The sequence below is a fragment of the Schistocerca cancellata genome, chromosome 3 (genome assembly GCF_023864275.1).
Source record: "Schistocerca cancellata isolate TAMUIC-IGC-003103 chromosome 3, iqSchCanc2.1, whole genome shotgun sequence".
Lineage (NCBI taxonomy): Eukaryota > Metazoa > Arthropoda > Insecta > Orthoptera > Acrididae > Schistocerca > Schistocerca cancellata.
Genome location: NC_064628.1, coordinates 196,568,063 through 196,590,386, shown reverse-complemented (window position 1 = coordinate 196,590,386; position 22,324 = coordinate 196,568,063). Strand labels below are relative to the sequence as shown.

The following is a 22,324-nucleotide window of genomic DNA, read 5'->3' as shown; positions in this document are numbered from 1 at the left end:
CTCTTGTCTTAAAGACACTTGGAACATAGTGGTCAACATCCACCCATTAATAATATTAAACTTGTGTTGCTCTATCAGACAATGTTGAACTAGAGAAAACAGAAAAGCTATTTATGTTAAAAGACAAAAGCAATCATGATACCTATGCCTCATATAATGGGTTGGGTTTGATCACAGTCCAGTCATCTTATTTAAACCCCTATCTCACCCCTGTAAGCGATGACTAACAACTGTACTAGTGACTTTGTATAAGCAATAATTACCTAAATATGTGAATTAAGAATATTTTTTTCTTGTAATAAGTGCCCACAGTTAGTATAAATTTTTAAATAGCATCATATTCACTTTTAGCTGTTACTGTAAGTTCAGTATCAGCTGCAAGTGAATGAATTTTAAAAAATGAACATTTTTATGATTTATCTTTGACTTTACAAAATTATTTGGAGGAGAATTTGGTATTTTTATTTTTCTACATGTTACACACTCAGGAGGCTATAAATAAGGCTCTATATAATAATTTGATAAAGACAGTTTAATAAGTGATGGAGAAACTTATCAGGTTACACCTATATACTGGTAATGATAAGTCGCAATGTGTGCCCTTCGGATTCCACAGTGATGAGGGCACAGCCTTTTCTCTTTCACCTACGTAAATCTTTATCAATAATTTTACACCTACAGCTTCATCTTTGGAGATTTAGTGTCCCCCTATATGACAAAAATAGGTCATACCAAACTGTGATCTCCACCTTGGGGCCTACTAACTGCAGCATCTCAGCTCTTCTGCAGAAGACAATAATGACCACTCTACACCCAAACAATATTTAAAAATGCTGCTGGCGATTGTATAGAAAGTAGTAAGTTACTGTATCATTTTCATTTAGGGAGAGAAAAAAATCATACCAATCATCTTTTGAAACTTAAGCCTAATTAAGCAGACATAAAATCAGAATTCGCATTTATTACTTTTATCATATTTTCTTGGGAACAATTTAATGTTTTCTTTCATTAGCACCATCATGTTCAAAAAACATGAGGGTAAAAGTTACTAACATTAAAGAACGAAAATGATTGTATTAACGTGACACCACAAATAAAGTACTACAGACGGACACTAAAAATGAACAACAGCAGTTAAAGGTCTAAAATACTGACCGCTTTTTTCCCTCTGGACCAACTCGTCCTTGCGGTGGAGATGCTGGCAACCTGCAAGCACAAGACGATTCAGAAAAACTTACCATTACTCGTGCAAACCAAGTGATGAGTATAGTAGTTTAAAACTTATCAGAAAGACTGTGCATATTTTGAGTTTTAAGGCCTCCTTCATTATCAAATACACACCATTATGTCACAATGAACCTTTTTACCCTTCAGCTAAATCTAGTGCTACCGTGGTGTGCACGGGGGGGCTTGAAAGGATATAATCATTTAATTTAATTGTGGATAAGCCTATAAAACATCTTAAAATACACAACGAGAAAATGTATTATTGACTCACCTGAGATCGTAAAACATTACAATTCGATTTAAGCAACCTTACTCCGCTAACCCTACCCACAGTAGCCGCCATCATGCACAGAAGGACCACCAATGTAGTCAAAATGGAATTTAAGTTATTTAATTTTTAAGGTTGAGAAAAATAAGTTAATAGCGTTTATAAAATCAGTTATTGCTTTTATTTGCACATTCATTGCTGTACGAATGCTGATAAAGAGCTTTTATTTTAAATGCGCTCTCTATCTTTAGCTGACGTCATTAAAAGTTTTGGTCGCCATTTGCGTGCGACGAAGCTCAGTTGTGATTTGTGGTGCAGATGCGGAAGGGAGTTGTGAACTGTCGCAGTTGACGATTGCAGGGACGATCTGTATACAACATGAGTACCGGAATGCCAGAACTTGGAAGCAAGATAAGTTTGATATCGAAGGCAGATATACGTTATGAAGGAAGATTATTCACTCTCGATCCACAAGAGTGCACAATTGCTTTGGCCAATGGTAAAAAGATCTGACTGTATTTTGTAACAGTTAGTGATTATTCTATGTATGTGTATTAAAAAACCTACTTGTACGTAGGCTAATAACGTTTATCATCAATTAGCCATGGTCTTTATGACATTGCTGACAGATGTTTTCAGATGTGTTTTGTTTCTTGTCTCTAGGAAATTCGTGCAATGAAAGTGTATGAAATTACTTTAGATATTAAGAAATTTGTTAGTACCTGTAAATTAAACGCGGAAAATATTTTCTCCCCAATTTTTAGTCCGCTCGTTCGGGACGGAGGATCGGGAGACGCAGTATCGCGTCGCCCCCCAGAATGAAGTTTATGATTACATCTTGTTTCGCGGCTCAGATATAAAAGACATTAGAGTGGTGAATAATGTCGGACCTCTTCCAAATGATCCTGCCATCGTTCAGGTAAGTTTAAAACTGGTGGATGTTCCGTAAGTTTCCAGCTTTTCCGTCCCCCGTCAGCATCGTATGCATCTGATATCATAGGACGCGCTGCATATGCTACTTTTCTTAGGCTGTCTGTAAACAGTCTTAATGAATCGGCAGTAGCTGTCAACATTGAAAAGGCTACCTGCATTTAATGAAGCTGCTTAAGAGATTTTTCTTAAATTCTCAGTTTCAGCAGTTGCGGACTAGGAATGCTTACTTCGCAGCTTTTTTGATGGTAGTTATTACTATACATAGATTAGAAACCGTGAGTTGCCAAGTGCGAAATTGTAAGCTTCAATATTGTTTGAGGCTTACTATAGCATTTACTTTTGCTGTATCATTTATATGAATCCACATTACATTACGAAATTTTCACTTGTTGATTTTTGTGTTAATGTAATTGGTACTAAACATTTTGACCAGGCTGTTTGGTTAAAGTAAACGCCATTCAATAACTCTGGGCAGTTTCAAGCTGTAACTCATTTTAATGTGGACTCATCCTCAAAATGCATGTGCCACTCAAATTTACGTGTGGCATAGTCGTCAGTGGACTCCTCACTGAAATGTTTATCATTAAGATTTGTGATTTAAATGACCTTTTAGTGCAGGTAATAAGTCCTCATAAGGTAATGCCTGTTGTTCAATTTAAATGTGCCAAGCACTTTCAGGAAAAATCGGCTGCTCTGTGCCTAATGCAAAATAGACATGGAAGAAAATTGTTCTATTGTATTGATGTCCTTCACGTAAACTTAAAAGCTGCTGTGCACTCATTGTGGTCCATGATTAAGCAAGAACAGACACAAATTTCATTTGTCATCTTGTAGGTTCTCTTTAGCTGCTACTGTTTTATAAGTGACTGTAGTGTAATGGGCCCTTCAAATGTTGAATTGGAAGTGAAAGTGTGTTAGCACAATCCCTGGGAATCATAATTTTGAAAGTCTTCTTATTTTAACAAGAGCCTTCAGAAAGTGGTAATTCAATATACATTAGCAAATGGGAGACTGTTTGTCATTATTGCAGACTCCATTAGGCATCAGGATAGTGTCAGATTTAGAATTGAAAGAATGAGGCAAGCAGATTCTGTATCGACCAAGCAGTTCTAAGCTTTCACGTTAACTGGAATTGCAATAGAATGTGTTGATGGGTCAAACCTGAATCGGCTTCATTTTGTGGACATAGTAATGTTTACCTTAGAAAATGTACATAAAAATCAGCAAATGTAAAACTTAGCACAGCAAGTTTGAAAGTAGGTTTTAAAGTAAGATTGTATGAAATGAGACAGAATTGGTGGTGGTGGTGGTGGTGGTGGTGGTGGTGGTGGTGGTGGTACATGTAAATAGGTGTCCTAGCTTTAGGGATTTTCTCTTTAGGAAAGAGAGATTTGATAGCTTGAGGAAGGTTAAAAAGGACGAGACCACAGGATGAGGTACTCCACCTGTTGACCAGGGGAGGGCAGAACTGACAAAGTAGCAGCACAAATTATCAAGCCATAGAATAAGTTCAGTCTTTGTGTTTGACAGGTGAAGCCAATGACTGGTGGTGGTGACAAAAAATACTGATCAGAAAGTGGTGGAGTAATGTATGTTTGAGGCTGACAGGAATGCAGGAAAACGAACATTCCAGGGCACAGACTGGAGTGGAGGAGGAAGTTTTATTGAAATTTACATGAATAATTAACTGAAGTAAGGGAGGTATTTGCTGGGTAATAGTTTTTAAACTTCCTTCTGGTAGTTTAAATTCAATCAAATCATATCTAGGTTTTTGGGTGAGCTTGTTGAACTCAAAATACTGTAGTTAACATCCAGTTTCTTAAATTTAACTCGTGAATTCTCCTGTGGAGCAGATCAGTCATGTCACTTCCATCTAATCTTTGTGACAACACATTCAGCCAGGTTTGTTTGCCTAATGCTGGTGAAATCAAAGTTGCAGACTGTCCTTTCATAAAACTGATTAGCACTGCTCAGTAGAGCAGATAGTAGCTGATGCAAATTGGACAAGTATGTTTTTGTTGTCTGTCTTGAGGTCATCAGCACAACATTGAAAACAGTCAAGATTAACTGAGGAACTGAATACTGCTTTGCCAACACAAAAGGTAACTTGCCTTCCAGTGTAAACTGAGTTAGTACTTTGGTTAAGCTACAGATAAGGTGGTCACAACTGGTCTTCCAAAGCTAATAAAAGTGAAAAGAATTGTTTCCATTAAGTTTTCTTTTAGGATGAAGCATGCATCCTGTATTGGCAGGTTCAGTTGACTGAACATTCCTACCACTTCCAGTTGAGACGTTCCTGATGTGAAAAAGGTGCCAGGCACTGAATTGCAGAGTAGTTGTGTAGAGTAAGGTAACACAGTGGTTGTACAAGATTTGCTTCTATGAGGCTCTTGTGTAAAATCTCTGGCCATCTAGAGAGGGGTTTTCTATGTTTCTTTAAATATAAGGTGAATGCTGGGATTTTTTCTTGACAAAGGTGTGAGAGATTTTCTTGGCCCCCATCTGTTATCCTCATTCGTTTTTTGGTAAGGCATCAAATCTGCTACAGTTTCTAAAACTTGTCAGTATGTGTAAACTGCTTAATTTGGTTTTCTTAGGAGCAGCGTTAATAGAGGACCTGGGTGCAGAAACATTCCACAGTCTAACAAAAGGGCCTTGGAAAAGAAGCTATGGTGAGCTCTGTTCTTTGCCCCCTTGGGAGGACTGTATGCTATAGGCAATTTGAGTTCTGGGCGGGAGGAATCGTGCGCTTCATTGATGATGGTGATAGCATAGCTACTGGCAGGGCACTGACACTAGACAGCCTTCAATGGAAGGCATGAAATATCCCATAACTTAAGGCTGTTTATTCTCCAAGGAACTCTGCTAACATTGGTTGGGTCAACAGAGGCATCTGATCCTGCCAGTCGGCTTTGACCCATGACGTAAGGGTGTTGTGGTGTGTGACGTCATGACAGTGCAGAGTTTAGTTGAGTGTGTTTGTTGATGTCATCTTATTGGGGTTGGTAGTGTCTTCCAGGGGTGTGTGTGTGTGTGTGTGTGTGTGTGTGTGTGTGTGTGTGTGTGTGTGTGTGTGGTCTGCATGTTGTGGTGTATAGGGTTCATTTGGGTGCCGGTGCTTGAAGTGTGTGTTTATCGGTTGTGACTGTTACAGAAGAACAGAAATTAGTGAGTTAAGAATAAAGTTTCCAGGTATCTGGATACCTGCCACCCCAGTTGTGTAAGGCTTGATGAGGCATGCAATATTCTACCAGAGTTCACATTTGTTTCTGTAGTGGCTTATGGGATTCCTGTGGTGTGATTCAAATATACTCCTGATGGGACAAATTTGCCTAGTAGCACCTACTCATCCAACAAATAGCTCGTATGGTCCACCCAGAAAGTCTTAGAATTGTAGTAGCAGGACACTAGTCTCACAGTTCAGTCATAATCAAGAGAGCAAAGGGAGCCTCTGAGATCTGCTCTTTCTGTGTTCACAAGGGGTAGTAGGGTGGTACTGGTTCCTTAGAAAGTGTTAAATTATTTCAACATGAAAGTAGATTTCTTAGAATGAAGATTGCAACCATTATGATCATGAGAATGCATTTATCATTCTCCCAGTTCCAGTGGATTGTGATTGGCTGAAAGCTGTTAGTGGCTGCCAGTAGATAGTCACAACTAGTTCAGACTGACCAGAGAAATTTCTGGTGAGGCAAGTGTTCAGTAACCTTGTTCCAAAGAGCTTTTTGTAAAGTCCCATAGTTTTCTTTTGGAAGAAGACAGTTCCTAGGTTTCTTCTGGCCTATTAGAGAGACAGCACATTTCAATCTTGTAATAATTTAATGTCCTAATCTAATTTTATTCCCTTGAGAGATTTTTCTGCAGACACAGTGTATAAATGAATCCTGGGGTATAAGGCCCATCCTTCCTACCTCCGGATGTTAGATGCTGTCAACCATGCAGGCATTCAAATATTGACTGGAGCCTTTCAGACCACTCCAGTTCAGAGCCTGTGTGCACAGGCTGGTGAAACACCACTCTGGATTCGATGTCCGCCGCTCGTGGTCTCGCGGTAGCGTTCTCGCTTCCCGAGCACGGGGTCCCGGGTTCGATTCCCGGCGGGGTCAGGGATTTTCACCTGCCTCGAGATGACTGGGTGTTTGTGTTGTCCTCGTCATTTCATCATCATCCAGAAAAGTGGCGAAATTGGACTGAGCAAAGATTGGGTAATTGTACGGGCGCTGATAACCACGCAGTTGAGCGCCCCACAAACCAAACATCACTCTGGATTCGACGACGTATCCTTTTGGCTCAACAGGCGCTGAAAATCTCAGTGTCACCTCAGTCGTTGGCATTTAGTTCAGTGATCCAACCCACCTTCAAACGACTATTCAGGAATCGACACCACACGACCCAGCCATTTGGTATACATGCTACGGCCTGCCTCAAGGATCTGGATTTCTCGGGCATGAAAATACACACCCAGGGATGGAACACACTGCCGCCTCAGAGGCTCAAAGTGATTTTAAGCCTGACGCAGTACCCGAAAAATTGTACTCCAGATATGGTTTTTACAACTTTTTCATCTGTTTTAAGTATGTACCATCATTTTATTGTTATTTATACAGATGGATCCCAGCAGGAGAATGCTCTTGGTTGTTCTGTGGTTTTCCCCTATAGGGTTTTTAAAGTGCGTCTTCCAGAACAATTTACAATTATGATGCGGAGTTATACAGCATTCTAATGGCACTGGAGAGGGTTCACAGACATCACCGTACGAGTTTTCTTGTCTGTTCTGACTCTTAATGCACTGCAAGCGCTTCACCAAATGTATCCGGTAGACCTGCTGATTCAGCTGATCCATGACTCTTACAGCGGCTCCAACGCCATGGCAAGCCTTTTGCTGGGTACCTGGCCATGTTGGGATACAGGGTAACGACATGGCTGATAAAGCTGCCAAGGAAGCATGTTGGGATGGTGCTGTCCATCAATGCCCCATCCCGCTGTATGCCATTCTCATTTTCTGACAGATGTCATGTGTCAGTGGTTGCAGGTGTCGGACAACAAACTGTGGTCATTCAAACTGACCACAAAAGCTTGGCAGACTTCGCGTCAGCCTTGCCGCTGTAAGGAGGTTTTGCTTACCAGACTGTGCATCAGGCATAGCCCTTTCGCACATAGCTTCCTCTTCTGGGGGGGGGGGGGGGGGGAGGAGAGGATCCACCTTTCTGTGAAGTTCGTGGCGTGCTACTTTCAGTTCAGCATATTGTGGCTGTGTGTGTCCTGTATACTGATAATAGGGCAGCCCTTGGTCTCACTGAGATCTGCCCACCGTCCTCACAGATACCGATAAGTGTTAAGAGTGGTGAAATTTTGTGAACTATCAGGCCTCGTCCCTAAACTGGTGGGGAAGGGCGGCAGACTTTAATACGTTATAAACTGAACTGCATATGGGGGCAGCCTTCGTCCGCACCTGTGAGATTTCCTGTTGATTTTTCGTCAGGGTGCTGATGACTGTGATGTCGAGTGCCCCCTCAACCCAACTCATCATCACAAAACAAGTATAAAAACAGTTCTCACCATCCTGTGTTAACTTTGCTTTCCAAATGGATAAAGTTATCTCCTTTCATACAAGGATCAAATAACTTTAGGTTGCAGATTACACTTCCTATAAATGACATGCAAACATTAACTTGGTTCACTTTAGAGGGGAGGTGGCATACATTGAAATATGCATGCTATACTGTTACATATATTGACGAAATTAAGCTGCATACCAAATGCATAACCACTGGACACATTGCAAGTTCTTAACTTAATCAGTGCTATTTTCCTGAAATTATCTAATTTCCACCATTTGCTGTTTTTGGACATAAATTACACAGTCCATTAACATGGGGACTAATTAATTATGTATTGTCAGTTGTCAACAAAATGTAACAAAATCAAGACAATCTTACTGAATTTATCATTTGTGTATAATCAAAGTATGTAAAAAAGAGGGTGATAAGTAGGAACTTACTGTTATTGTCTCATTGCTGTGCCAAGAAGAGCTGAACACAACTGAGAAGCAGAAACCTTTCTTTCATTCATTATAATCAATGTTTTTGGGAAACATGCAACTGTCATTATTTAAATAATGAAACACTACCAGTTAAATATTTGCTTGCTCAGCAAGACATGTTTTGAAAATTTGTCATGGGCAAATATTTATGTAAGTGTTTTGTGTGTTCTGCCTCTTGGACTGTAGTAGTCTTCGAGGTTACCAGGTACTGTGCCTCTTCAGTCACGCGAAAACCAGAAGCACACAGTGTGAAATTTCACAAACAGTTTGACTGCACAATAAAGTTAGAGGTACCACAATACACCTAAAACATGACACAAAATGCTTAGGTAAAAATTTGCTCTCGAGAGTGAGAAAAATCTTGAAATGCACAGTGATAAGCATGAAGAAAATAAATACTGGGTGCAGTGTCGCAAAATTAAATCGGAAACATTTGAAGACAAATGCAATCATTTGTGATAACTTCAATGGAACAGATGTAGTACTATGTCCCATGAAGTACCTAAACTTAAGGAATGCAGGCTCTTAAATGACTACTCTGTTGTAACTGAATTGCTAAAGACCTGTCTCCTGTAAAGGTGTGGTTACCTTCACAGATGCAATGGAGATGAATCCTGAGAAATCATCTGAAGAATGGAGAAAACAAGGGTGTTGTGGAAGTGCAGAGCTATGAGGAGTCAATGGCATTAGAAAGAACTGCAGCATTTATTGTAATGTTGAACAGCTGGGAATTACCTGAATGTATTCTTGCCGGCTAAATTGTCTTAAGGTTCAAAGTTTGTTTCCAATACAGTGCAATGCTTGAAATGATTTGGTCATGGATGTATGGCTTGTACCAGTAGGGCTACATGTGGAAGTTGTTGAGGCTCAGCTTATAAATCAGGTGACTCTTGTACGTTCTTCCAAAATGTCTATACTTCCCTGGTGATCACCCAGTGTGGAGCAGGATATGTGGAATTCATAAGGAATGGAAGATACGGGAGTTAAGAGATGTCTACCCTTTGATGAAACTAAAACAGCTTTCAAAGCTAAGAAACATCTCACACTCACTACTTTCTTGTTTACCCTTAAGGAACCAGATGCTGGAATGTGATTGCTCCACACAAACCCAAAGTGCAGTTTCAAGTAAGAGTACATATACTTGTGAGTGTACCTGTGAGTAAAATGCTACACTTGACCCTGAAACCATTTGGAAGATGGGACTGACATGGAACCTTGGTCACATACCACGGCACACAGACTGCCCCAACTGTCCTGTCTACTACTGCAGCCAACACTTCCCATAAATGAAGAGAAAGTTCCACAAAAGTGGTTCACAATTGAAAGTGGCAGCTAAACAATTGGTTCAGTGAGTGCTCTGCCTTTGAGTGTAATTCTGTTTTTGATTATGATATCTGGAGGGCTGGGGACCATTGCTAATCAAAGGCTCCCACAGGAAAGTGTGTGTTGTAATGGAATTTAAAGGTGTTGACTGCATTTGAAAGAATTGTATATCAGGCCCAAGAGACTGTTGCGCATCTACTTAAAAGAAAGACATTTCAAAGTTGCACACCTGCATTAACGGGCTTCCATTCCTACAGGAAGGATGATCTTCATGGAGACAAGATTAAGAATGGTGCAGCTGTTTCTGTCAATGACAGATACTATTCCTGTCCTGTCCATCCTACCATGGTCACACAGCCAGTCGCATTGGAAGTTCTCGCATCAGCTAAGATAACAATGAGTTTGATACCTTCAACCTCCGATCTGTTGGATGCATGTGTACTGTCAGAGCTCATTTTGAGTATTCTCTTGCTGTTTCCCCCTCTTGTCCATTTAGAGAATTTCTGCCTTTTGGACTATGGTCAGGTGACACTCTTCTTCAGACACAGTCATCTTCAGCCATTGACCTTCGTTTCTGCTCCCCAGCTATTGCAGAGACAGACGAGTAGGAAGTGATAATTTGCATGCTAGTGACCACTTTCCAATTTGGATCCATGTGCCAACTCTGGTGATGGTAGAAAGTAGACTGCAAAGATGGGTGCTTCAAAGGGCAAATAGGTTGGGACAGTCAACAGGCTGTCTTCAAACAGGAATTTGCACTGGAGATGGACTGCATCAAATGTGAGATCAACTGAGCTGCTACAGATTCCATTTCCCAGTCTAGCAGCCACCTTGGATAACAACCTGTTACTTGGTGAAATTAAGAATGTAGTTTGAAAATCGGAGTAGGTGTGCAGCTTGATGAAATTTACAGTAATTTCCAAGAGTGATTGCCTCTCGAAGTTGTGTGTTCCAAATGATAAAATTGAACACGAGATCCTAAATAGATCATGTGACTGGTGGCCGGCGTTATCAGTTATTTGTGATTGTCATCTTTCTGTTCTCCGTTGTTCTTTCTGTTCTCCGTTGTTCCCACAGTTTGTCTAAATTACATACTGCTGCAAATTATTTGTGAGTTGCAAGGTCAACACTGACAATTTGTCAGTAGTGAGTGGGAGGTCTGGTGTTCTTGATGTTTCTTCGACTGATTCTCACATGGAAAGATCAAATTCCATGCTTAACCCAAATATAAAATTGACTTTTGTCGCAAATATGGAGTACTACCGGACGAGGAAACAAGGGACTGTGTAGACTGGTGGTACAAAGTGTGTAAAACTTTGTAAGAATAGTTGCGATGCTTACATACCATTACAATTTCATTGCGGACAGTGCGGAAAATGAAAGATATCGGGAAGAATACATGGTTCGACTCTTCCAAATTATGCATCCAGACCAGTGTAATTCTTCTATCTTGCAGGATTAGAGACTACACCTTGCAAGCAACAGCATCGGAAACTGACTTATCTGTTAATACCATGTGCGACAATTTCGGGTTTTGCAGAGAAGTGTGTTATGTGGTCGTGACGAACGAAAGTGTACAGATTATTGGACTGAGTAAAGTTGTGGAAGAGTCTCACATAACAAGAAGGAAGAACCAGGAAGCACGACCTTCAAAGAGTGAAATCGATAATACTTGGGTATTTGGTGTAATTGAACAAGAGTCTTGGATGTGTTCCATTGTCAGAATTGTCCAGAGACAAGGTTACTTTAGTGCATCTGATAAAGCACTTCATACTACCTGGTAGTCAAGTCATTACAGACTGGTTTGTCCTACAAGACACTAAAAGCAGAAGGATTCAACCACAGAGTTTGTCAACAACTCTGTAGAGTTCTTGTCTTCAGATGATCCCATTGTATACATGTAGAACATTGAGTGGCTATGGGAAACTGAAGTCTTCCATTAAAAGAGAAGGGTGTCAAAGACTGAGAATGAACTATACTTGTTTCAGTACCTCTATTTCCACAACTTGCATTTGCAGGGAAAAGTTAACACGTAACACTCTACCCATATTCTTGAGTGATATTGGCAGAGTTTACGCATGCTGTGGCAAAAAATGAATTGTTCCTGTAGCGTACACAACACATGGACTTTCACATAACACCGATGACGAGTAAGGTAAGTTGTCTCCTTTGCAGCTACAAGAATTTTTGTGATGCTTTTTTGTTGTTTCTGTAGTGACAATCATAAACGTATTCACAACGCTGGCTAGCAGAGCCGCATGATCGATTTAGGATCACATGTTTAATATGTCTCATTTGGACCCCGCACTTCAATAGGCAATCATTCTTCGAAATCACCAAATTTACACAAAATTTAATTATAGAAAATCCTTATGCCTTCAGGTCTGCAAGAGCATAAGCAACATGAGTAATGAAAGAACAGAAGAGTAACTCCTGGAAGGAATTAATGACGTCTATTAATTGATAACTTTAACTGCAGAACTTGGGGAATCGATAAAGCAGACTTCAGGCAATGGCAGTTCATCTTCCCATACGGCCTTGAGAAATGGTCTTGGTGGACATAGTGGACACGACTATAGATATGACTCGAATGTCGGCTGAACACTTCACCACCACTGTGTCATCTGGACGAACATCCTGAGTTCCATATGTTCTGCAGGACTATGGAGAGGTGGCTCCAGTTCTTTTTGTGTGACGAAGTCTGTTCTCCCATTCTGCATATGAGAATTGGAATCTGCTTTGTCTGCAGCCAGATGTACTGCTCAGGGAACACATCATCGTTCATGCCATTTTCAGTCATCTGTGTCCTGGAGCCAGAGGCAAACTCCAGTTTGTCCAGTTTGGTTTGATGACAGTACCCTGTCACTTCAAAGGACTCAATATTAATTCCGTTACGGAAACCAGACAAGGATTGTGCCAACCCTAACCATTACTAAAGTGAAGCCCTTAAGAGATGCCTTGACAAGACTGTAGAGTGCATTGTCAACTGTTGCCTTTCCTGTTTCCTTAAATCCCGAGGTCACCTGTGTTACTCCGAATGAGGTCTCAGGCTTTATTAGTCTTCCCTTGACAATTGTATTGGAGATGATGATATGGGAGTCATAACAAGGAAATGTCTCTCTCTGTGTCTCTCTCTCTGTCTGTCTGTCTGTCTGTCTGTCTGTCTCTCTCTCTCTCTCTCTCTCTCTCTCTCTCTCTCTCTGTGTGTGTCTCTCTCTCTCTCTCTCTCTCTCTCTCTCTCTCTCTCTCTCTCTCTCTGTGTCTGTGTGTCTCTGTCTGTCTGTCTGTCTGTCTCTCTCTCTCTCTCTCTCTCTCTCTCTCTCTCTCTCTCTCTCTCTCTGTGTGTGTGTCTCTGTCTGCAATTACAATCAGTGGTATTGCCTGCAGTCAGGAGCCCTAAGTTTTCTTTGTTTGCAGATGACTTCATGGTGTAATCCTCCGATCTAATAAGACAACTACAGTTTACCATCAGGAGCCTGGTAGGTTGGGCCAATGAAACTGGTTTTAGGTTCTCACCAGTGAAGACAGTGTTAAATATAACTGCACTCACCAAAGTTTTAACCAACCACAGCTAAAGATGGGATACAGTATTGAAATTTCCTTGGCTATGTGCACTCTCTTGGCCCTACACATGGACAAACCAAGGGTCTTGCACATGTGGAAGACCTGTAAACAAAGAGCACCAAATCACTGAATATTTTGAAAAATCTCGGCAGAAAACTGTAGGAGCTAACAGGTCTGCCTCCTGCAGTTTTATAGGGTGTTCGTCAGATCATGGATAATGGCAGTGACCTATGGTGCAGCAGGTACTTCCCATATAGACATTAAATACAGTCCATCTTGACAGCATTTAGATATTAACTGGAGCTTATTGGACCAGCCCAGTTTAGAGTCCAGATTCAGAAGTGCTACCATCTGGCTTGACGGGCCTCGAAGATTTTAGCATTGTCACTGTTGTTCACATATAGTGTGGCAGTATAAGCAAACTGAGTGGCTGGGGAACTGTCCCTATGTGACCAAGCTATTTGGGATACATGCTAGAGACTATCTCACAGATGTACAGGGTAGTCCATTGATAGTGACCAGGCCAAATCTCACGAAATAAGCATCAAACAAAAAAACTACAAAGAACGAAAATCGTCAAGCTTGAAGGGGGAACCATATGGTGCTATGGTTGGCCTGCTAGATGGCACTGCCATAGGTCAAACGGATACCAACTGTTTTTTTAAATAGGAACCCCAATTTTTTATTTCATATTCGTGTACTACATAAAGAAATGTGAATGTTTAAGTTGGACCACTTTTTTCGCTTTGATAGATGGTGCTGTAATAGTCACAAACGTATAAGTACATGGTATCACGTAACATACTGCCAGTGTGGACGGTATTTGCATCGTGGTTCATTACCTGTGTTAAAATGGACCATTTACCAATTGTGGAAAAGGTCGATAAAGTGTTGATGTATGGCTATTGTGATCAAAATTCCCAACAGGCGTGTACTGTGTATGCTGCTAGGTATCCTAGACATCATCCAAGTGTCCGGACCGTTCGCCGAATAGTTAAGTTATTTAAGAAAATGGGAAGTGTTCAGCCACATGTGAAATGTCAACCACAACCTGCAACAAATGATGCCCAAGTAGGTGTTTCAGCTGCTGTCGCGGCTAATCCGCACATCAATAGCAGACAAATTACGCGAGGATCGGAAATCTCTAAAATGTCAGTGTTGAGAATGCTACTATATCAACATCGATTGCACATGTACCATATTTCTATGCACCAGGAATTGCATGGTGACAACTTTGAACGTCATTCACAGTTCTGCCACTTGGCACAGCAGAAATTACAGGATGACATGATTTTTTGCACATGTTCTATTTAGCGACGAACCGTCATTCACCAACAGTGGTAACGTAAACCGGCATAATATGCACTATTGGGCAATGGAAAATCCACGATGGCTGTGACAAGTGGAACATCAGCAACCTTGGCGGGTTAATGTATGGTGCGGCATTGTGGGAGGAAGAATAATTGGCCCCCATTTTATCGATGGCAATCTAAATGGTTCAATGTATGCTGATTTCCTATGTAATGTTCTACTGATGTTACTAAGAGATGTTTCACTGCATGACAGGACGGCGATGTACTTCCTACATGATAGATGTCCGGCATGTAACTTGCGTGCGGTTGAAGCGGTATTGAATAGCATATTTCATGACAGGTGGATTGGTTGTAGAAGCACCATAGCATGGCCCGCACGTTCACTGGATCTGACATCCCCGGATTTCTTTCTGTGGGGAAAGTTGAAGGATATTTGCTATCGTGATCCACAGACAACGCCTGACAACGTGCGTCAGCGCATTGTCAGTGCTTGTGCATACATTATGGAAGGCGAACTACTCACTGTTGAGAGGAATGTCGTTACACGTATTGTCAAATGCATTGAGGTTGATGGACATCATTTTGAGCATTTATTGTGTTAATGTGGTATTTACAGGTAATCACGCTATAACAGCATGCGTTCTCAGAAATAAGTTCACAAAGGTACATGTATCACATTGGAACAACTGAAATAAAATGTTCAAATGTACCTACGTTCTGTATTTTAATTTAAAAATCCTACGTGTTACCAGCTGTTCGTCGAAAATTGTGAGCCATATGTTTGTGACTATTACAGTGCCATCTACCACAAAGTGAAAAAAGTGGCCCAACTAAAACATTCATATTTCTTTACATACTACACAAATATGTAATAAAAAATGGGGATTCCTATTTAAAAAAACAGTTATGTTTGACCTATGGCAGTGCCATGTAGCAGGCCAACCATAGCGCCATCTGGTTTCCCTCTTCAAGGTAGAAAAGTTTCGTTCTTTGTACTTCTTTCGTTTGATGCTTATTTCGTGAGGTATTTGGTCTGCTCACTATCAATGGACCACCCTGTATACGTATATATCAGACCTCTGATTATACAATCAGGGATAAGTTGCTGCCTTGGTGTCTTATGGGGTGCAAAGTTATCTTAAGCTTGATGCAGTACAAAAAATTAGTACTCCAGATTGTTTAAAAAAAATGTTTCTTCATTTTTAAGTATGCTTACTGTTCAATTATTGTATGTACAGATTGCCCGCAGCAGTGGAATGCACTTCGTTTAGTTATTTTTTCTGATAAGGTTTTCAAAGTACGCTCTCTGGAACACTACAAATTGATGTCAAGACATATTGGGATATAGGTACTACTGCAGTCCAGAGCAGACTAAGAAGGAAGTAGGGGTGATGTGCTATCCCCTTGCACGACATCATCTCATCTGATAGTCATGTGTCAGTTGCAATCTGAACAGTTGGAAGTGGCGAACAAAGAATTGCAGTCACTCAGATCGACCATGTAGGCTTGGCAGGCTTAAAGCCAGCCACACTGATGGAGGTGCTGCTCACCAGTATATGTTTAGTCCACTAACACAAGGTTCTCTGGAGGGAAGATCCACCACTATGATAGCAATAGTCTGCCACATTCAGTTAGCATTTTTTGTCTCGATGCATGTTACTGACATCAGGGTAACCATCAGTTTGGCTGGAGACATGGTTGGCTCTAGAAATTTTGTCACCTCATGCAAAAATTCCAGTGGTAAAACTCCCCCCCCCCCCCCCCCCACCTGCCTCCCCACTCCCACCCAGCTCCATGCGTTTTCAGTCCAACATTTTTCAAAAGATTGTCAATGGCATCTTACTTTCAGTGTCATACATATGTTGTGTGAACTTGTCTTTAAGACAAGTCAGGTGTAGGGTGTCAGATAGTGAAACAGAAGTGAAATGTTCACAGCGAATATTGTACTTAGGCTATATGTTTACTGGGTCAATCCATACCAAGTGGTCCAGCACTGGTTGCTTGACCATCTCAGGAAAAATTTATATTTGCTGGGTGAATTCCCCAATGTTTAGTAGTCACAAAAATATTTTAAAAAATTTGTTGTTGTTGTGGTCTTCAGTCCTGAGACTGGTTTGATGCAGCTCTCCATGCTACTCTATCCTGTGCAAGCTTCTTCATCTCAGAGTATCTACTGCAACCTACATCCTTCTGAATCTGCTTAGTGTATTCATCTCTTGGTCTCCCTCTACGATTTTTACCCTCCACACTGCCCTCCAATGCTAAATTTGTGATCCCTTGATGCCTCAAAACATGCCCTACCAACCGATCCCTTCTTCTAGTTAAGTTGTGCCACAAATTTCTTCTCCCCAATCCTATTCAATACCTCCTCATTAGTTACGTGATCTACCCACCTTATCTTCAGCATTCTTCTGTAGCACCACATTTCGAAAGCTTCTATTCTCTTCTTGTCCAAACTAGTTATCGTCCATGTTTCACTTCCATACATGGCTACACTCCATACAAATACTTTCAGAAATGACTTCCTGACACTTAAATCTATACTCGATGTTAACAAATTCCTCTTCTTGAGAAACGCTTTCCTTGACATTGCCAGTCTACATTTTATATCCTCTCTACTTCGACCATCATCGGTTATTTTACTCCCTAAATAGCAAAACTCCTTTACTACTTTAAGTGTCTCATTTCCTAATCTAATTCCCTCAGCATCACCCGACTTAATTTGACTACATTCCATTATCCTCGTTTTGCTTTTGTTGATGTTCATCTTATATCCTCCTTTCAAGACACTGTCCATTCCGTTCAACTGCTCTTCTAAGTCCTGTCTCTGACAGAATTACAATGTCATCGGCGAACCTCAGTTTTTATTTCTTCTCCATGGACTATAATACCTACTCCGAATTTTTCTTTTGTTTCCTTTACTGCTCGTTCAATATACAGATTGAATAACATCGGGGAGAGGCTACAACCCTGTCTTACTCCTTTCCCAACCACTGCTTCCCTTTCATGCCCCTCGACTCCTATAACTGCCATCTGGTTTCTGTACAAACTGTAAATAGCCTTTTGCTCCCTGTATTTTACCCCTGCCACCTTCAGAATTTGAAAGAGAGTATTCCAGTTAACATTGTCAAAAGCTTTCTCTAAGTCTACAAATGCTAGAAACGTAGGTTTGCCTTTTCTTAATCTGTCTTCTAAGATAAGTCGTAAGGTCAGTATTGCCTCACGTGTTCCAACATTTCTACGGAATCCAAACTGATCTCCCCCGAGGTCGGCTTCTACCAGTTTTTCCATTCGTCTGTGAAGAATTCGCGTTAGTATTTTGCAGCTGTGACTTATTAAACTGATAGTTCGGTAATTTTCACATCTGTCAACACCTGCTTTCTTTGGGATTAGAATTATTATATTCTTCTTGAAGTCTGAGGGTATTTCGCCTGTCTCATACATCGTGCTCACCAGATGCCAGAGTTTTGTCATGACTGGCTCTCCCGAGGCCATCAGTAGTTCAAATGGAATGTTGTCTACTCCCGGGGCCTTGTTTCGACTCAGGTCTTTCAGTGCTCTGTCAAACTCTTCACGCAGTATCTTATCTCCCATTTCGTCTTCATCTACATCCTCTTCCATTTCCATAATATTGTCCTCAAGTACATCGCCCTTATATAAACCCTCTATAGACTCCTTCCACTTTTCTGCCTTCCCTTCTTTGCTTAGAACTGGGTTGCCATCTGAGCTCTTGATATTCATACAAGTGGTTCTCTTCTCTCCAAAGGTCTCTTCAATTTTCCTGTAGGCAGTATCTATCTTACCCCTAGTGAGACAAGCCTCTACATCCTTACATTTGTCCTCTAGCCATCCCTGCTTAGCCATTTTGCACTTCCTGTCGATATCATTTTTGAGACGTTTGTATTCCTTTTTGCCTGCTTCATTTACTGCATTTTTATATTTTCTCCTTTCATCAATTAAATTCAATATTTCTCCTGTTACCCAAGGATTTCTATTAGCCCTCGTCTTTTTACCTACTTGATCCTCTGCTGCCTTCACTACTTCATCCCTCAAAGCTACCCATTCTTCTACTGTATTTCTTTCCCCCATTCCTGTCAATTGTTCCCTTATGCTCTCCCTGAAACACTCTACAACCTCTGGTTCTTTCAGTTTATCCAGGTCCCATCTCCTTAAATTCCCACCTTTTTGCAGTTTCTTCAGTTTTAATCTACAGTTCATAACCAATAGATTGTGGTCAGAGTCCACATCTGCCCCTGGAAATGTCTTACAATTTAAAACCTGGTTCCTAAATCTCTGTCTTACCATTATATAATCTATCTGATACCTTTTAGTATCTCCAGGATTCTTCCAGGTATACAACCTTCTTTTATGATTCTTGAACCAAGTGTTGGCTATGATTAAGTTATGCTCTGTGCAAAATTCTACAAGGCGGCTTCCTCTTTCATTCCTTCCCCCCAATCCATATTCACCTACTATGTTTCCTTCTCTCCCTTTTCCTACTGACGAATTCCAGTCACCCATGACTATTAAATTTTCGTCTCCCTTCACTACCTGAATAATTTCTTTTATCTCGTCATACATTTCATCTATTTCTTCATCATCTGCAGAGGTAGTTGGCATATAAACTTGTACTACTGTAGTAAGCATGGGCTTTGTGTCTATCTTGGCCACAATAATGCGTTCACTATGCTGTTTGTAGTAGCTAACCCGCACTCCTATTTTTTTATTCATTATTAAACCTACTCCTGCATTACCCCTATTTGATTTTGTATTTATAACCCTGTAATCACCTGACCAAAAGTCTTGTTCCTCCTGCCACTGAACTTCACTAATTCCCACCATATCTAACCTCAACCTATCCATTTCCCTTTTTAAATTTTCTAACCTACCTGCCCGATTAAGGGATCTGACATTCCACGCTCCGATCTGTAGAACGCCAGTTTTCTTTCTCCTGATAACGACGTCCTCCTGAGTATTATTTATTGTTTAATATTTTGAAATGGTGGCCATATTTGTTCCAGGCCGCATGCATTTTTTTGTTTGTAAGCATCTACATTTTTACAATTATTCAGTAGTAGATTGTCCTAAGCTTTTCAGATAAAATGCATTTAGTTAAACACACTCTGGGCTACAAATTATCATTATCACTTAGCTGAATGTATTCTTTAATATATTTTTAATAGTTCAGTTATCAGGCACAAATTAAACTGTTTTTGAACAGTAGTTTTCCAAAGAAAGATTAATTTATCAGCTTTAAAATTTTTTCTGCTGTTACACTGCATAGAGTATCAATGGTGAGCAGCTTACAGTTAAAAAAATATTCTATTTTAAAAAATGGATTTTTAATTTTTCCATTTTGTGGCCTGCAATATATTTGTTGGGGACCAGATAAAAGTCTGAAATTTTCATACTCCAGATCTTTGATACCAAACTTCAGTATAAATTTCAACTTTTAGATTCAATGGGAAGTTAAGTAAAAAGATTACATACAAGTCAAAAATACATTTAACATATGCGATATCTGGTAGGATAATCAAGTAAAGTATACCAATTGCATAATGTAACACACCACATTACACTAGCTAATGATTATTTGTCGAAACAGTGCTGTGGTAATTGTTTTGTCAGACTAACAATTGCATCTGTAAGCCTATAAAAGTCTGATTGTTTTCCTGCCCCTTACACCAACAATTGTCTATTCACACTTAGTTCTTGAAGTGTGCAGTTGAAAAATGGTGTCTCAGCATTCTGTTGGTGTTATTATTAATGAGGCATGTCATAAGTGTGTGTGGAGTGTATCCTAAAGACATTACTTTGATTGAAGATCACAGTGAAGAAGAAAGTGTTGTTTTACTTGAGAGTTGGCCCAGAGGTCAAATCAGCATGCAAGTACCACGAAATGAAATACTTAAAAAAAATTTCATCACTTTTTGGTCAGTCTTACACAGACCCTTTTGAGAAACATAAGAAACTTATAATAAAAGGGCTGTGAGAAAAAGCATTTGATCATTACTCTAAAAATTAAAGCCCTTTTGTCAATATCATACCAGGAAAGTCATTGTGTCCAACATGTTGTTCTAAGTTTTTGTAATTCACATCAGATACAGAATTTTGTGACTTACCAGCAACCATTAAAAAAGTAGGTACAGCTTGTGAAATCCTGGGTATATCGCCTGCTAGTAAAATTAGAAAACTAAGGCAAGATAAGACCAAATGCCCTGAATACAAAAATTGAGGAAGTGGCAGCTACAGTCAAAAAGAATTTGGAAGTTTCATTTCAAAATACAATTTGTACTAAAACAGATCGAAGTTCTAAAACTTCGACAACCAAATAGGGTGATTGATAGAAAAACTAAATGCAGTACTTCAATCAAAGAGGATAAAATTAAGATTATCAGTTTACTGCTGAATTCTTGGAGTCAAGCGAAAAGTTAGTGATGAATTTAATGTGTCAGAAAGTCTTGTTAAGTTAACACGGCAATTAGTAAAAAACAGGGAATTTCACCAGCATTACAAAAGAAAAGTGTATCTAATTTGGTAGATGAAAACACAATAAAGTTATTAAGTATTATGACGATGACACTAACTGCGGTTTGATGTCTGGCAAAAAATCTTTCTGTGAAAAAATGGTTCTAAGATTCAAAGACAAAGGTTAATATTGTGTAATTTAAACGAACTATTCACAGAATCTAAAAAAAGAAAATCCTGACATCAAAATTGGAAGATCAAAGTTTTGTGAGTTGAGACCAAGATGGTGTATTGTTGCAGGCCATCTGGCACCCATAATGTTAAGTGTTTGTATCATCAGAAGGTAAAGTTGATGATATATGGGACTAATCTTAGTGTACTATAAAGACTTTTGGAAGTTATGCTATGCAATATTGACAGCTAAAATTGTATGATCAAGGAAAAATATGAAGATTTTCCAGACAAACAAGCCTTACTTGACATGTTTGAAGAATCTGAAGATGATGATTTGATGCCTGACAGTATAAAATACAAAAAAGGGGTGACACAAGACAGAACTGAAATGGTGACAGTCATAAAATCACGAATAATTTTTTGAAGTGTTGATGCATGTTCAGATTGTCAAGGTTAGCCACCATTTTATTGCAAAAGCTCAATGTAAATTTTTGATAGACAAAAAGCAAACCTTGGCAGCTGATGAGTGCTTAGTTCTTGCTGGCTCTTTGGAAAATTATTCCTTTGTTAAAGATGAAGTATAAACAAACGGGCCACAGTTCATCCATTTGTATTCTGTTATAAAGATGAAGATAAACTAGTGAGCCACAGCTTTTATGTCATAAGTGATTACCTTGAACACAGCACTACAGCAGTGCACATTTTTCAACTAAAATTAACAAACTAAATTAAACAGCACCACCCTTCCATAAAAAACTGATACTGTTCAGATGGGGCAGCAAGTCAATATAAAAACAAATTTTATTAACATCTCCTTTCATGAAGATGATTTTGGGTTTGATGTAGAATGGCAATTTTTTGCTTCATGCCATGGGAAGAATGCATGTGATGGTGTCGGTACAACAAAATGTACTGTCAGAAAAGCAAGTCTGCAGCAGGCTGATGACAATCATAACACCTCAAGAAATGTTTGAATTCTGTAAAAAACATATCAAAGGAATTACATATATT

The 22,324-nt window shown here is 39.8% G+C and overlaps 2 protein-coding genes across 4 annotated transcripts in view; one reads left to right on the top strand and one right to left on the bottom strand.

Annotated features, from left to right (window-relative positions):
* The window catches only part of LOC126174814 (cytochrome c1, heme protein, mitochondrial), a 40,186-nt gene extending 38,544 nt beyond the window's left edge, over positions 1-1,642 (bottom strand). Inside the window, exons 1-2 of the mRNA XM_049921192.1 lie at positions 1,499-1,642; positions 1,156-1,206 (exon numbers count right to left, since the gene is read on the bottom strand). Of these exons, the coding sequence (XP_049777149.1) occupies positions 1,156-1,206; positions 1,499-1,573 (126 nt within the window). The 5' untranslated portion in view covers positions 1,574-1,642. The remainder of the gene's footprint in view (positions 1-1,155; positions 1,207-1,498) is intronic.
* Positions 1,643-1,758: 116 nt separating this feature from the next.
* The window catches only part of LOC126174813 (protein LSM14 homolog A), a 148,018-nt gene continuing 127,452 nt past the window's right edge, over positions 1,759-22,324 (top strand). For all 3 annotated transcript variants that reach the window (XM_049921191.1, XM_049921189.1, XM_049921188.1), the window contains exons 1-2: positions 1,759-1,994; positions 2,260-2,414. In XM_049921191.1, the coding sequence (XP_049777148.1) occupies positions 1,874-1,994; positions 2,260-2,414 (276 nt within the window). In that variant the 5' untranslated portion in view covers positions 1,759-1,873. The remainder of the gene's footprint in view (positions 1,995-2,259; positions 2,415-22,324) is intronic.